Source organism: Salmo salar, chromosome 01, assembly GCF_965601325.2.
Source record: "Salmo salar chromosome 01, fSalSal1, whole genome shotgun sequence".
In the NCBI taxonomy this organism is placed as follows: domain Eukaryota; kingdom Metazoa; phylum Chordata; class Actinopteri; order Salmoniformes; family Salmonidae; genus Salmo; species Salmo salar.
In genome coordinates, this window is record NC_138291.1 from 48,392,745 (window position 1) to 48,410,241 (window position 17,497).

The window sequence follows — 17,497 nt, forward strand, 5'->3', positions numbered from 1 at the left end:
GGTGACCATTTCTCAACAGAGGGAATCGCGGGTACTTTCTGTTTCAGCTTCTGCTTGTAAACAGGAAGCAAGAGTACGGAGTCATGATCCGATTTGCCAAATGGCAAACGAGGGAGGGCCTTGTATGCTTGCTTGTGGGTAGACTAGCAGTGGTCTAGGACTATCACCCCTAGCGGCATTGGAGATGTGTTGATGGAAGTTGGGCATCAAATTAAAATCGCCGGCAACCAGAAATGTAGCCTCCGGGTGTAGGGTTTGCTGCTTGTTTATAGCCTTGTACAGTTTGTTATGCGCCAGCTTGTTATTTTTATTGTCCTGAGGTGGAATGTATACAGCAGTCACAATAACAGCTGAAAACTCCCTTGGGAAGTAGAAGGGTCGGCATTTGACAATCAGGTATTCCAAGACAGGCGAAGAGTGGGTCGACACTTCCACCGCACTGGAATTAGCACACCAGTTGGGAGTTCATGAAGAGGCAAACCCCTTGCAAGACAGAGTTAGAAAGTCTAAGGAAAGAGCCACATATCTGAAGAGAATTGGCTGTCTATTTAATGAATGAAATACTGTAGCCATGCACGGTTTACTGCAGTGTTTGGTTTTATCTAAATGAAACCCAGAAGTGTATTTATCAGCTCAAATAATTGCTGTTATAGAAGACGAGCCAGCTATGATACTTTGATCAGCTATGTACGATGCACATCGCTTTCTCACCTAGTGAGTTCTCGTCGTCGAGGAAGGCACTCCTGTTCCGTGCTCGCCCTGTCGCAGGCATGAGGTCGTCGTCATCGTCCTCGTCCCCGGGGTTCTTGGCAGGTGAACGGGTGCCCTCGCCGATACCCTCGTCCATGGGTCTGTCGTCGTCATCGTCGTCGAAAAGGTCGTCGTAGCTGGCTGGAGCCTGCTAGAGTAGAATAAAGCTCATTCCCAAAGTCAGCATGTTATTGGGAAAGACTACTTGTTCTCATGACTTACTAACCTGGTTCAATCACAGTTTAAAAATAACATAGAACTGTGGAATGGACCTCAAGATCTCTATTAAAATAGAGCTGAACGAAGCAAAGAAACATGGCAAATACTAATAGCATCAACGTTGACCCTAGCTCTGTAGACTAAGCAGATCGAGCACAACATGAACTGGTCCAAGAAGACCATGTTTGGGGTCAATTCTGCAAACAAACAGACAGTATTAAAGTGAACCGATCCCAATATTGGTTAGAAGTGAGTTAGCAGTGGCACATTTGGGTGGGATAGAGAAGCCTCCATGTAAGACCAGAGACTCACCTTGGTACTCTTTGCAGCCGCAGTGGAGGAAGAAGAGGATGAAGAAGAGAGCCCATCCAGCACGCCAAGACAGCCCTCTGTGTCGGTGTAGGCTAATTGACCACCCGAGGGATGCCAAGCTAGTCCACACACAGTGTAGCCCTTCTCATGCGTCTGCCTACCGAATGGACAAAAAAATCCATGTCAGTGGATTCAACTTTCAAATACTTGAGCATCGGATTTAGTTCTACCTGGAGTGTCAGATGTGTGGTGTGGGGGGGGGAGCGCGATTGGTACTAGGGATGTTAACAGTAAACCTTTAAAATAGGAAAATACATTTGACCGATAACGCTTATCGGTCTATAGATAATTTGCATAATTCAATTGGCACTTGTGTATTTTTGTTAGTTGTCATGTATCTTATTTATCACACGCGCACAGCATACAGAGAACCTAGTTTGAGGAGTGGAATAGCCCATCACCGGTCAGACAGCACAAGAGCACCTCTTCAAAAAGCTGGTACTGGAGTGAAACGTGCTTTTAACAGGCCAGTCATTGCCCATTGTGCAACAATAGCTGCTTTATTACAGGAGAATGTTCAATAATTGGCTATAACCTTTTGACTGTAAGACAATAGAGACATGCAACAATAGCAAGCCTATTAAAAGTGGAACAGAGTTTTAGGAACATGAAATATTATTAAAATATGTTCATACTTACCCCCTGGAAGAATCACATTATCTGACAAGTGAGCACTTAGATATATGGTAATTTTCATGTTCCCATAAATTCATAGACTGAGAATAACATATAGTAAAGGCATTTGTGAAAATTCTATAGCAATATGAAAATCGGGAAAGTGACCGTGCGTTTGGACAATTAATAGACATTGCAGTAAATAAAACATCTTGTCCAGGACTGGAGTCTATGCAGACCCGTGAACAGGAGGGAACATTAGATAAACCCTTTCAAAACTTTCTCAGCTAGTTGGCCGTCAAAATTGCACTGATAAATGATGGGGAATAGTAGCCTGCTCGTCTTCTGCAGATTGCCCGTTTGGACAGCTGTAATGGGAACTTGACGGCCCACCCATTTGATCGATGTCAAATACATTTCATTGACAACTACGAGATAAGCTAACTGTAGATAACAGTTGTTCAAGTTCAGCATAGCTAGCTAGCAAATTGAGTCACATTTCTTGCTAGCAAAAAAATGAAATGACAACTGCATCTCTAGCTGTAGCCACCGAAAAACGATATGAGGGGGAAAAGTCGGTCACTCACCCACTCGTCCAATGACAAGACTTCCATGTTTTTTAGCTTGCTAAATAAATAGCTACATAAATAGATATGCTAGCCCATGTGTGTCAAACTCAAAATCAGCGCAAGGGCCATATAGAAAAAGCGCAATGAATTCGTGAACCAGACATAGCCTAGGAAAAAACATGCAAACTGGCCATTGTTTAATTACAAAAAAATATGGCCCTTTATAATGCCCACAGGATGCTGTATATAGAATTAACATATTAAAACAAAAGGAGAAAATATTTGCAGATCTGTATAATATGCTTCTACCATAATCAAAAAGTAATTTTATAACTCCAAATAACAAAAACGTAGCTATAGGTTGTTGGAACATTTATTAAACATATTTTGCATTTTTTTTTGCATTGCAGGGATCACCGGTTCGGTTGAACGCAGCATTGCTGTACGGTGCACTCAAAATCAGTGAAGGCTGCTGAGGGGAGAACGGCTCATAAGGACGGAATGGAGTTTATGGAATGGTATCAAACACATGAAAACCATGTTTTCGATACCATTCCATTCCAGCTTTATTATGAGCAATTCTCCCCTGAGCAGCTTCCACTGTTCAAAATGTATTGCAGTTGAGCAGCCAGCCTAGGCTACTGCAAACATTGCTGTAATAGGCCTACATGTTTCTTCTTTGCATGGTGTTTTGTTGCAGGTTTTGTTTTCTGGTTGTTCATTGTCACACTTTAAAAAACCAAAGCAACATTTTAGTAGCATAGCTTAAACTGTGGCATTTGTCTGTACACTTTCCCTCTGCTGCACGCTGTAAACGGCACACACGAAAGCAGCGCAATTGAAGTTGAATTCAAAGACTGGAGCGCATCAGACTGTAATTTCATAAAGTAGATGACTCAACTCTTGACTCATTTATACCACCTACTGGGGAGCCAGGCCCAGCCAATCAGAATGAGTTTTTCCACACAAAAAAGCTTTATTACAGACAGAAATTCTCCTCAGTTTCATCAGCTGTCTGGGTAGCTGGTCTCAGATGATCCCGCAGGTGAAGAAGCCAGATGTGGAGGTCTTGGGCTGGCGTGATTACATGTGGTCTGCGGTTGTTGGTTGGATGTACTGCCAAATTCTCTAAAATGACGTTGGTAGAGAAATGAACATTCAAATCTCTGGCAACAGCTCTGGTGGACATTCCTGCAGTCAGCATGTCAATTGCACGCTCCCTCAAAACCTGAGACATCTGTGGCATTGTGTTGTGTGACAAAACTGCACATATTAGAGTGGCCTTTTATTGTTCCCAGCACAAGGTGCACCTGTGTAAAGATCACACTGTTTAATCAGCTTCTCGATATTAAGGGCCTTGGTCAGGAATGTGACCAAAAACCTGATGGTCACACTGACAGAGCTCCAGAGTTCCTCTGTGGAGAAGGGAAAACCTTCCAGAAGGATAACCATCTCTGCAGCACTCCACCAATCAGGTATTTATGGTACAGTGGCCAGATGGACGCCACTCCTCAGTAAAAGGCACAACAGCCCGCTTGGAATTTGCCAAAAGGCACCTAAAGACTCTCAGACCACGAGAAACAGGATTCTCTGGTCTGATGAAACCAAGATGAAACTATTTGGCCTAAATGCCAAGCATCACGTCTGGAAGAAACCTGCCACCATCCCTACAGTGAAGCATGGTGGTGGCAGCATCATGCTGTGGGAATGTTTTTCAGCAGCAGGGACTGGGAGACTAGTCAGGATCGAGGGAAAGACAAATGGAGCAAAGTACAGAGAGATCCTTGATGAAAACCTGCTCCAGAGCGCTCAGGACCTCAGACTGGGGCAAAGGTTCACTTTCCAACAGGACAACAACCCTAAGCACAGAGCCAAGACAACACAGGAGTGGCTTCGGGACAAGTCTCTGAATGTCCTTGAGTGGGCCAGCTCGAGCCCTGACTTGAACTCGATCGAACATCGCTGGAGAGACTTGAAAATAGCTGTGGAGCGATTCTCCCCATCCAACCTGACAGAGCTTGAGAGGATCTGCAGAGAAGAATGTGAGAAACTCCCTAAATACAGGTGTGCCAAGCTTGCAGCGTCATACCCAAGAACACTTGAATCTGTAACTGCTGCCAAAGGTGCTTAAACAAAGTACTGAGTAAAGGGTCTGAATACTTATGTAAATGTGATATGTTTTTTTTATTTAATACATTTGCAAAAATGTCTAAAAACCTGTTTTTGCTTTGTCATTATGGGGTATTGTGTGTAGATTGATGAGGGGGAAAAACTATTTTATCCACTTTAGAATAAGGCTGTAATGTAGCAAAACGTGGAAAAAGTCAAGGGGCCTGAACACTTTCCGAATGCACTGTAAACAAATGTGTACACAAAAATGGAACATTTCAGGGACATGGGACCAACACGTTACATGTTGCGTTTCTATTTTTGTTCAGTATAAGTAACTGTCAGTTCCACTTTAAACTCTTAATAAAAAATGTATTTTCCTTGTATGCATGCATGCACGTAATATTACTGTTTGGAAAAAGTTAACCGTTTGTTGACCGGTTAGTCGGCACCAAAATGAACCCAAATTTGCATTTCTAAATTGGGACTATTCCATTGTGCCAGGCAAGATCAGTCAAACCCAATCAAGTTTTTTTTTTTTAAATGACTATTGAACTTATATTGAACCCAGCTCTGCACAGTTCCACTCAAATGCTTCAACCAAAGCAAGGAGAACGCAGTCAGTCGAGTTGAAATATAAAACTAAATCAATTGAGCGAATCGAATATTGCTTTCTAGGAGTTTCAGTGTGATTCTGTCTCATACCTTTCCACACACAGCTTGCTCTCCACGTCCCAGACCGTCAGCAAACCCCCAATGCTCCCTGCAGCCAAGAACTTCCCACAGGGCGACCATGCCACAACGTTTATTGCCTGGTGGAAGGAGCAAGGAATGGAGAAAGATGGAGAGAGGAGGTGGAGGTGAGAAAATGACTCATTAAAGATGGAAAACCACCCTTTTACATGGGAGCAACAGACCATTTTCCATATCGTTACCAATGTATACCAAGTGAAGTGTGGGTGAGGTGGTTTATAGAGCGTGCAATGCTTTTCTAATGAAATAACACCTCAGTTTCCAATAACTGCTGTGAAATAAAGTTACAGTTCAAATAGTGCTATGGATAAACAAACCTACAATATGTTTCATGCCAAACTTGCATTAAGTTAAAAATCAATGGTTCAGGTTATGGTGTTCCTGTAGGTTGGTGGAGTGTAGGGCTAACCCCAATTAGTCGACTGGTCAATTGTTGGGCGTTAGGCTGTTGGTCGACCGAGATTGTTTTAGTCGAGCAGTAACAGACACATACACAAAAGTTTGGACGCACCTACTCATTCAAGGGTTTTTCTTTATTTTTACTATTTTCTACATTGTTGAACAATAGTGAAGACATCCAAACTTTGAAATAACACATTTGGAATCATGTAGTAACCAAAAAAAAGTGATAAACAAGTCAAAATACATTTTATATTTGAGATTCTTCAAAGTAGCCTTTAAAGTACCCTTTGCTTTGCACACTCTTGGCATTCTCTTAACCAGCAGGTGTGCCTTGTTAAAAGTTAATTTGTGTAATTTATTTCCTCCTTCGTAGGTTTCAGACAATCAGTTATGTTGTGACAAGGTAGGGATGGTATACAGAAGATAGCCCTATTTGGTAAAAGACCAAGTCCATATTATGGCAAGAACAGCTCAAATAAGCAAAGAGAAACGAAAGTAAATCATTACTTCAAGACATGAGGACTGCCACAGGAAAGGAAGACCCAGAGTTACCTCTGCTGCAGAGGATAAGTTCACTAGAGTTACCAGCCTCAGAAATTGCAGCCCAAATAAATGCTTCACAGTTCAAGTAACAGACACATCTCAACATCAACTGTTCAGAGGAGGCTGCGTGAAATCAGGCCTTCATGGTCCAATTGCTGCAAAGAAACCACTACTAAAGAAGAAGAGACTTCTTCTAAGAAGAAGAGACTTGCTTGGGACAAGAAACATGAGCAATGGACATTAGACCGGTGGAAATCGATCTTTTTGTCTAATGAATCCAAATTGAAGATTATTGGTTCCAACCGCCATGTCTTTGTGAGATGCAGAGAAGGTGAACGGATGATCTCCGAATGTGTGTTTCCCACCGTGAAGCATGGAGGTGTGATGGTGCTTTGCTGGTGACACTGTCAGTGATTCTACAGCGATACGCCATCTCATCTGGTTTGCACTTAGTGGGAGAATCATTTGTTTTCAACAGGACAATGACGCAAAACACACCTCCAAGCTGTGTAAGGGCTATTTGACCAAGAAGGAGAGTGATGAGTGCTGCATCAGGTGACCTGGCCTCCACAATCACCCGACCTTAACCCAATTGAGATGGTTTGGAAAAGCAGCTAACAAGTGCTCAGCATATGTGAGAACTCCTTCAAGACTGTTGGTAAAGCATTCCAAGTGACTACCTCATGAAAATGGTTGAGAGAATGCCAAGACTGTGTAAAGCTGCCACCAGGCAAAGGGTGGCTACTTTGAAGAATCTCAAATATTAAAATAGAATTCAATTATTTTAACACTTTTTTGGTTACTGCATGTTTTCATATGTGTTATTTCATCATTTTGATGTCTTCACTATTATTCTACAATGTATAAAATAGTAAAAATAATGAAAAACACTTGTCATGATGTTGGCCTGTGGGTAAGGTTTATGACCCCCCATAAATACCTTTCTCCCTTCCCCTCTCTTTCTGACCCTACTGAAGGACTGTTGAATAGCCTTTGTTAAATATAGTCTGGGAACATCAAACAAATGGGGAAAGGGAACCATGTTTTGGTGATAAAACCAGTTGGAGATATGCTTTGGAACTTGATGAGTGTGGATGTCAGTTCGGTTGTCATCTGAGACATTATGACTGATGACAGGACGACATAAACTGTACCTGGGAAAGTATACACCCTCTAGTTACCAGAGTCACATGGAATTGTTATGCAATTGAAATGTTTGATATTGAAATTGTTTGTTAGGAGATTAAATGTAATTTTAGCTTCCAATTGAGAGAATTGGGTTTTCATTAGGAAAGTGCCCTGATAATGTCTTATCTGCATAATATGCTTATGTGATATACTTGTTATTAGAATGTATCCCTTCGGACTCTGGTGTTGGCAGTTGCACTTCTTCCCTCAGCTGAGGCCCAGAAAGGGGAGAGTTCAGGCTTGTCTTTTACATGTCCCTGGTGCTATGCAGAATATCAGAAAGGCAAGAGGACAGGAGGGAACATTGTCTTCATATGTGAATGTATCTGTTAAACCATGTGATGGGATGGTGTGATTAACCTGTTAGGGCTAGGGGGCAGTATTGACACGGCTGGATAAAAAACGTACCCGATTTAATCTGGTTACTACTCCTGCCCAGTAACTAGAATATGCATATAATTATTGGCTTTGGATAGAAAACACCCTAAAGTTTCTAAAACTGTTTGAATGGTGTCTGTGAGTATAACAGAACTCATATGGCAGGCAAAAACCTGAGAAGATTTCATGCAGGAAGTGGCCTGTCTGACAAGGTGTCGTTCTTCTTGTCTCTGTTTATTGAAGAGTGAGGATCTTAGCTGTCCCGTGACACTTCCTACGGCTGCCATAGGTTCTCAGAAGGCGGCAAAACGCTGAATCGTGGCTTTGCAGGCTCTGGCTGAAACAAAGTAGCGCGTTTGGGTAGTGGCTGGTTACAGTACTGTGAGACTCAGGCTCGTGCCCGCGTCTACCGAAAGCTTTGTTTTCTTTCCTCTGTTTAGCTAAATGGACATTCCCGGTCGGAATATTATTGCTTTTTTACGAGAAAAATGGCATAAAAATGGATTTTAAACAGCGGTTGACATGCTTCGAAGTACGGTAATGGAATATTTAGTTTTTTTTTGTCACGAATTGCGCCATGCGCACGACCCTGATTTACCATTTCGGATAGTGTCTGGGACGCACAAACAAAACGCCGCTATTCGGATATAACGATGGATTATTCTGGACCAAACCAACATTTGTTATTGAAGTAGCAGTCCTGGGAGTGCATTCTGACGAAGACAACAAAAGGTAATCAAACTTTTATAATAGTAAATCTGATATTGGTGAGTGCTAAACTTGCCGGGTGTCCAAATAGCTAGCCCGTGATGGCTGGGCTATGTACTTAGAATATTGCAAAATGTGCTTTCACCAAAAAGCTATTTTAAAATCGGACATATCGAGTGCATAGAGGAGTTCTGTATCTATAATTCTTAAAATAATTGTTATGCTTTTTGTGAACGTTTATCGTGAGTAATTTAGTAAATTGTTAGTGAATTCGCCGGAAGTTTGCGGGGGGTATGCTAGTTCTGAACGTCACATGCTAATGTAAAAAGCTGGTTTTTGATATAAATATGAACTTGATTGAACAAAACATGCATGTATTGTATAACATAATGTCCTAGGGTTGTCATCTGATGAAGATCAAAGGTTAGTGCTGCATTTAGCTGTCTTCTGGGTTTTTGTGACATTATATGCTAGCTTGAAAAATGGGTGTCTGATTATTTCTGGCTTGGTACTCTGCTGACATAATCTAATGTTTTGCTTTCGTTGAAAAGCCTTTTTGAAATCGGACAGTGTGGTTAGATTAACGAGAGTCTTGTCTTTAAATAGCTGTAAAATAGTCATATGTTTGAGAAATTGAAGTAATAGCATTTCAAAGGTTTTGAAAATCGCGCCACAGGATTCAACTGGCTGTTACGTAATGGGGAACCAATTACTGGTTTCCACAATGTCTGTGTGCCAGTCACTCCCTCCTTTGGCCTTGGGGGATGTGTGTGGTAGTGTCTAGAGTTTACAATTGATTTATGCCATTGGATGAGTTGGTGTTTTTTTGCTAAGAGTAACAGGAACAAGATAGCAACCTCGTCTTAGGGGCCAAACTGAGCGATAATTTATAGCGAATGCTATCTGGCTACGGGATACTCCTTTCTCATTTATAAAGTCTCACTTTGTGAATTGTTCCTAATATCTGTGGTTTGTTATGTCGACTAGGGGGTGGATCTTTGCTATAAAAGATCTCAGTAGCCATTGTGTTGCCACTCTCAACAGATCATTAGAAATGGTGAATCGTTGAAACTCATTGCTATTGCAAAGCTCTTATTATTAAAATATTTAGTTTAGGTATAACTCTGACTTGTGTGATAAGTTTGTCTCTCCTCATTTGATAACACAGAAATTAACCACCACAAGGCTCCATATGGAGGGTGTGAAGCAATCGCAGAGCCTCCAGAGGCACGTAGAGGCCAAATCGAGCTCCGTACCGCAACGCCATGTGCCTCCCAAATTTTGTAACAATGCAGAAGACTCTGTATAGCTCCGTATTGACATGATTTGTTGAATGTAGGTGGGGGTTCTACATGCTGTTAAACAGAAACTCTCTTCCTTGACAACAGCTCTGCACTGCTCTGTGAAGCGCAATAAGTATGAATGCCCTGACTTCTGCGGAGGCTGTATCACCATAAATACTGCATGGCCAACGCAGACGTCGGATTGACCAAGCGTCCAGATGCACAATGCACTTCCCTCTCCAGAATGCACATTCATTGTTTCATAACAATTGCGTGAATTGTTTGCGTTTGATTGTTAGTGTATATCAATTCCCCATTACATTACATTCATTACCAGTAATACATTTACCATTAATTCCTATAATTTCTAGTCTGTTTGTTACGGTAATTTATTTGAATGCATTCAATATTATTATTCCAGTCTCCCCTCAATGTCAGACAGGACACATTGTTTGCAGAGTGCACAACCATTCCATTTACGAGTTTTGTCAATTTAGTCATCTGTCCTTTTTTTGGAGCGCTCCTGGCAACGTTGAGTAAGGACACACATAGAAGTAGGCCTATAGGCTACCTGGCCTGCGCACAAATGTAGGCATATAAAATGTGCCCATTTGGGGATCTGATAGTATTTCTGAGTGGCTTAACGCACCACCATAACTTCTTATGGCTTGGGGGCAGTATTTCGACGTCTGAATGAGAACCGTGCCCAAAGTAAACTGCCTGTTACTCAGGCCCAGAAGCTAGGATATGCATATAATTGGTTGATTTGGATAGAAAACACTCTAAAGTTTCCAGAACTGTTAAAATAATGTCTGTGAGTATAACAGAACTGATATGGCAGGCAAAAACCTGAGGAAAATCCATCCAGGAAGTAGGATTTTTTTGATGTGGGTATTTTCAATTTAATGCCTATAGAGTATGTAATGTGTTAGGACCCAGATTGCCGTTCCTATGGCTTCCACTAGATGTCAACAGTCTTTAGACATTGTTTCAGGCTTGCTTTCTGAAAAATTAAGAAGAATCAGACCTTTCTGTCAGTGGACTGTAGAATCATGCAGTGCTGGTTTGCGTGTGTGACCGTGTGCATGCCCTTCGTTGTTTTTCCTTTCTATTGAATACGCTATTGTCCGGTTGAAATATTATCGATTATTTAGACAATTGACAACCTGAGGATTAATTATAAACATTGTTTGACATGTTTCGACGAACTTTGTCGGTACTATTAGGATGTATTCGTCTGCATGTTTTGACCGCCTTTGAGCCAGTGGATTACTGAACAAAACACGCCAACAAAACGGAGTTTTTGGGATATAAAGAGGGACTTTATTGTACAAAACAAACATTTATTGTGTAGCTGGGACTCTTGTGACTGCAGCCAGATGAAGATCTTCAAAGGTAAGTGATTAATTTTATCGCCATTTCTGACTTTCGTGACTCCTCTACTTGGTTGGAATTATTTTTAATGCTTTTGTAAGCGGGGTGCTGCCCTCAGATAATCACATGGCATGCTTTCGCCGTAAAGCCTTTTTGAAATCTGACGAAGAGGCTAGATTCACAAGAAGATAATCTTTAAGCCGATGTTTAACACTTGTATTTTTATGAATGTTCATTATGACTATTTCTGTATTTTGAATTTGGCGTTCTGCAATTTCACCGGATGTTGTCAAGGTGGGTCGCTAGCGGAACGCCTGCGCCAGAAAGGTTAATGACCTGTGGAGCTTCTCAAAGTAATGTTTTCTTCCCCTCAAACAGAAAGAAAACAAAGTCTGTTTTTACATCCCTTGAGAATTACAATACTTCCTCAGGACCCAATCTGTCGATGAGCAACCGTACTCATCGACAGATTGCAAAAAAGCATATCATTTCACAAGCCCTGAATTCATTAGATTATTGCTGTCCATTTGAAATGAAGTTTATTTGACCTTTAAAATTGTACAACAAAGCTTAGAGAAAAAAATATGTTTTCAATCTTTCCAGCTCTCTCCCTTTCGATAACCAGTCTGCGTGAAATGGAAAGATGTCATGCTCTGATCCAATTGAAACATCATGAAATAGGCCTACCTGATTACTTCTTATCAGTGCTTGACTTGGACTGAAATAGGCTCCGGTACTCATTTTGGGTGCTGCTACTGTTTATATTTAGGTCCAGGAGCTCCACAATACTTGTTAGCTAATATTCTATAAGAAGAACAGGAGCTCAAGCAGCAGAACATTTGAGGTGCCGGAACTCAGCTCCGGTGAGCTCGTGCCCAAGATAACCACTGCTTCTCATCCCTTGCGCAAATAGCCTACAGCTGTGTCTGTCCCGAGCTCACTGGCTCAGGAAACTGAGAGCCTAGAATATTTTATACAATGTTGGAAGTTGGCTAGCACAACCTTTGGGCCAGACCTAAGTTAAATTGTTTATACAATGTTTCAAGTTCGTTGCAGACAGGCCATGTGTAGCCAATGTGATTTATAGTATATTTATTTGTATCAATATGTTTTCTACCTGCATGCTGCAATGTTTTTATTTGTTGGCTTTATGTAGGCTATTTTTACATAGTTGGCAATGGCAATAGAAGTTCCTTTTTAGGCTTTATAATTTTCATTTAGATTTGGATAGAATTTTGATTAACCACATGATAATGATTTTGAGACATGAAGACATGAAACTGTTTCACTAACATTTGCATATGAAAACCATAACTGGCATGCAGATTGGTACGTAGAAATGGTAAGATAAATTGGCATTCCACATGAGAAAGGTTGCCGACTCCTCGTGTAGCCTATTACCGGCAACTTCAGGAGAGTAGTGGCAGAATCTGCAAAAGCCAGCAGCAGGAGAATAGTTGGGTCAGGTTTTTTCAAATCAAGCACACACCGATTAAAACACCTGGTTTTCTGAGTAATCTTTCAAATTAGTAGCACATGTAAACACCCAAATCGTCACTCCAGCTGTGTATGTGCAGACCAAATGTGCTAGCACCAGCCGTGCGAAACTCCCTCTATAGCCCGAGTGAAGTGAGTTAGGAACAACTGAATGCATGAGTCTAGAAAGTAAGTTTTACATCAACTTTATATGACCAAACTCAAATATGCTTCCCAAAAATAACACGGTAGAACATTTATTTTGATTGGTGATTTTCTGCATTTATCAGAGTGCCATCAGGTAGCATGATTTCAGATGTGTCCATGTAATTAGGAATATAGGGGAAATAGTTGTTCTTACAAAGCATGTAAACGTTTTGATCAAACTAATATATTAATCTATTCTATCCACAATAACCGCATTGTGTGCATGTAACCGTACTCATCGACAGATTGCAAAAAAGCATATAATTTCACAAGCCCTGAATTCATTAGATTATTGCTGTCCATTTGAAATGAAGTTTATTTGACCTTTAAAATTGTACAACAAAGCTTAGAGAAAAAAATATGTTTTCAAAATCTAGATATATTGTGAATCGCCTATAAATACAAATCAGGATATGATTTTTTGCCCATGTCGCCCAGGCTTACCGTGGAGCCGTGCATGGTGGTGTTTAATAGGTAGAGGAGAAAACATTGTGAAACAGAGTAGGCCGTCCATGAAGAACACTTCATTTTGTTTTCCGTTTCAAACCCTTTTGTAACCTTACTGAACATGCCCCCCAGGTGTCCACTTTACCCATTGACCTCACCTGTGTGCCAAGGTCATCGGAGAGTGTGCTCACGTGGGCCCAGGAGTCTCTCTGGTACAGCTGCACCGTTGTCTCCACGGGAACGGCCAGGAGCTAGCACCCCCCCCCCCCCCCCCACACACACACACACACACACACACACACACACACACACACACACACACACACACACACCACACACACACAATGGAAACCACTGGGTGCTCTGACTTAATGGGTTAAGTGTCACTAAGTGGATCAGGATCCTCTCTCCATGAGACTAACCTGAGTAAATAATAATGGTGCATAGAAGAGGTAGTGAATACATGAAAGAGGTACTGAACAGGTGAAAACTATAGGTCACCTTAAAGCAGGGGTTCTTAAACTTTTTCAGCCTGGGACCCAAATTAGAAATTCTGTGTTTTCCCAAGCTTAGGAAAATATGCAACTATACATAAATATCAGTATAGACAAAAACAAATATCAATGAAATTAAATATCCATATAAATGTTTATTTTCCCCCGTTAAAAACACTCGGTCATATCTGTCTAGGTTGGAACAGTTGCTGTTTCAATACAATAAATAATTTACATTCTGAACAGGAATAAACTGATTGATCACGTCACACAGATGAATAACAGAACACATACACAGGCTTTTTGATAGTGCAACCCTAAGTAACAGTACAGATGAAAAATGATCAGGCCTACTGTACATCTTACTGTAGAAATTATTGTTGGAAGAAAGTCTAGGTTGGAACTGTTGCTGTTAAAATACAATACATCTTTTTTTATTCTGAACTGGAATAAAGTGATTGATCACATCACACAGATGTAGACCAGAAAACGCACACACAGTCCTAATGAGAGCATGTCAATTCTGGGCTCTGTTTTTGACTGTGCAACACTGAGGTCATGCTCAGCCTTGTACAGAAACAGTTTGTTTTTTTAAGTACGCCAGAGTTGAGAGCCCTGACTCACATAGGTATGTGGTGCCAAACTGGACCAGAACATCTACTGCTTTCTCAGTCAGGCAGGAGACCACTTCCTGCTGTAGATGAACAACCCAGAACTGTGTGAGTGTGTTCGCCTCAAAAAGCATCTTGCTTCAATCAGTTTATTCCAGTTAAGAATTACAATTATTATTGTATTTTAAAACAGCAACAGCTCCAACCTAGACTAGTTTTCAACAATAATTTCTACAGTAAAATGTACAGTAGGCCTGATCATTTTTCATCTGCATCTGTACTGTTACTAGGGTTGCACTATCAGTAGATAGCTTGCTTAGTGAATGTTAGCTATTACCTGTGTACAAGGCCAGAGGATTGTTTGAAAGAGAAACTCACATCTACTATAATGACAGTTACTTAGTACTGCCTTAAAGATGGTTATCATCATCCGTTATAAAATGACAATTCCTTGCTAGCTGACTTTTCCACTGTCGGAGCACTGTTTCCTGAAGCATTCTGCCCTGTTTTGAAAGAACTCCCTGGGTTTACCATCATGCTGTGGATGTTTGTCGTTTTATTGATTACTTATTAATTTGTTCGTTATGAGAGACTCATTACAAAGCACTTCCCCGCACAAAATACATTGTGGGCACACCTCGTTCTAAGTTTGTATGAAAGAGAAACTTATCGCTGTATGCGCGTTTCATGACAATTGAGCTCAGTCAGAACTTGTGGCTAGCATGAGTCCATTTCATGACAGCGGTGAGTGATGGCAAGTGGGAATAAAAAGTCAGTGGCTTGAACGACAGCGCTGCATCATGTGCGTCGCGGAGTGATCTTCAAGTAAACTGCAGAAAAAAGATCAGCACACGGGCATCTCATCCTCACGCATCTGCCAAACTGAGCAGAGACCGCTGCTAAGCAGAGAGCGCACTGAACAGAGAGCGCAGATGCACTTGAAACTGTGTGTATGCTCATTTAGAAAGGTTGACGTAATCAGATAAGAGGAAATTGCCTAGGATCAGAGAGAAGGGTCAGGCCAAGGATGGTCGGGGTGTGATTCTGACATCTAGCTAAACAAGAGGACCATGGAGATTGCACATGGGAAAGGAGGGAAACTCATTGGGGTCATAAAATGTATAGCTGGGGAGGTGACGCCTACAAGGGAAGAGTATAAAATGTGTTGTGAACTTTCTAAATGTATGCACTCAGCTGACTGTATCCTTGGTGATACACACTTGAAACTTCTCTTGAGCTTTGGGTCTCAATTCCTTATTGCAAAGAGGTTGAAATAGCATTTTTCTTTTTAACTGTCTATAACCTAAAAAGTAGAGGTAAGTGAGTTAGTACCTTAGCGGCCTTGGGCTGCCAGGCCAGTCGGCACAGGGACTTGGCATTGATGACATCATTGGACTTCTGCAGCAGCGGCCAGCTGGTCACCTGAGTCTGAATGAATCCAAAGCAGAGTTTCTCAGATCACTCCAACGCAGGGTTTCCCAAACTCGGTCCCTGAAGGTTTTGGTTTTTCCTCTAGCATTGCACAGCTGATTCAAATAATCAAAGCTTGATAAGTTGAATATTTGTATAATGTGTGTAGTGCTAGGGCAAAAACCAAAACGTGCACCCAGAAGGAGCCCCAGGACCGAGTTTGGGAAACCCTGCTCTAATGCAACAACACTGCCATGTTCATTACATTTACATTTGAGTCATTTAGCAGACGCTCTTATCCAGAGCGACTTAAAGTAGTGAATGCATACATTTCATACATTTTTTCTCCGTACTGGTCCCCCGTGGGAATCGAACCCACAACCCTGGCGTTGCAAACACCATGCTCTACCAACTGAGCTACACGGGACTACATTAGGCAAGAAAACTGCCTGAAACTGGGGAGGGACTACCTGGACACATTTTCATTTAACATTGCAAAATGCTTTAGTGTTAAACAACCCAGATATAATTTTTAAATATACTTTCAAATGGCAGTTGATAGAGCAAGAGCAGAAACAATATATGTTATAGTTGAGATTCTTCACAGTAGCCACCCTATGCCTTGACAGCTTTACCCACTCTTAGCATTCTCTTAACCACCTTCATGAGGTAGTCACCTGGAATGCATTTCAATTAACAGGTTTGCCTTGTTAAAAGTTCATTTGTGGAATTTCTTTCATTCTTAATGCGTTTGAGCCAATAAGTTATGTTGTGACAAGGTAGGGGTGGTATTCAGAAGATAGTACTATTGGGTAAAAGACCAAGTCCATATTATGGCAAGAACAGCTCAAATAAGCTAAGAGAAACAAAAGTCCATCATTACTTTAACACTTTGAAAGTTTCTTCAAGAGCAGTTGCAAAAACCATCAAACGCTATGATGAAACTGGCTCTCATGAGGACTGCCACAGGAAAGGAAGACCCAGAGTTATCTCTGCTGTAGAGGATAAGTTAATTCGAGTTACCAGCCTCAGAAATTGCAGCCCAAATAAATGCTTCAGAGTTCAAGTAACAGACACATCTCAACATCAACTGTTCAGAGGAGACTGCGTGAAATCAGGCCTTCATGGTCCACTTGCTGCAAAGAAACCACTACTAAAGGACACCAATAAGAAGATGAGACTTGCTTGGGCCTGATTAGATCAGTGGAAATCTGTCATTTGGTCTAATGAGTCCAAATTTTAAATGTTTGGTTTTAACCGCTGTGTCTTTGTGAGACGCAGAGTAGATGAACGGATGATCGCCGCATGTGAAGCATGGAGGAGGTGGTGTGATGGTGCTTTGCTGGTGACACTGTCCGTGATTTATTTAGAATTCAAGGCAGACTTATTAACCAGCATGGCTACCACAGCATTCTGCAGAGATACACCATCCCATCTGGTTTGCACTTAGTAGGACTAACATTTGTTTTTCAACAGGACAATGACCCAACACACCTCCAGGCTGTGTAAGGGCTATTTGACCAAGAAGGAGAGTGATGGAGTGCTGCATTAGATGACCCGACCTCCCCAATTGAGATGGTTTGTTTGGG

The 17,497-nt window shown here is 41.4% G+C and overlaps 1 protein-coding gene across 1 annotated transcript in view; it reads right to left on the bottom strand.

The window, feature by feature from the left end:
• Positions 1 to 17,497, bottom strand: part of wdhd1 (WD repeat and HMG-box DNA binding protein 1) — a 60,127-nt gene that overhangs the window by 30,867 nt on the left and 11,763 nt on the right. The window contains 5 exon segments of the mRNA XM_014195991.3: positions 712 to 901; positions 1,282 to 1,438; positions 5,340 to 5,446; positions 13,552 to 13,644; positions 15,831 to 15,926. Coding sequence (XP_014051466.3) covers positions 712 to 901; positions 1,282 to 1,438; positions 5,340 to 5,446; positions 13,552 to 13,644; positions 15,831 to 15,926 — 643 coding nt within the window.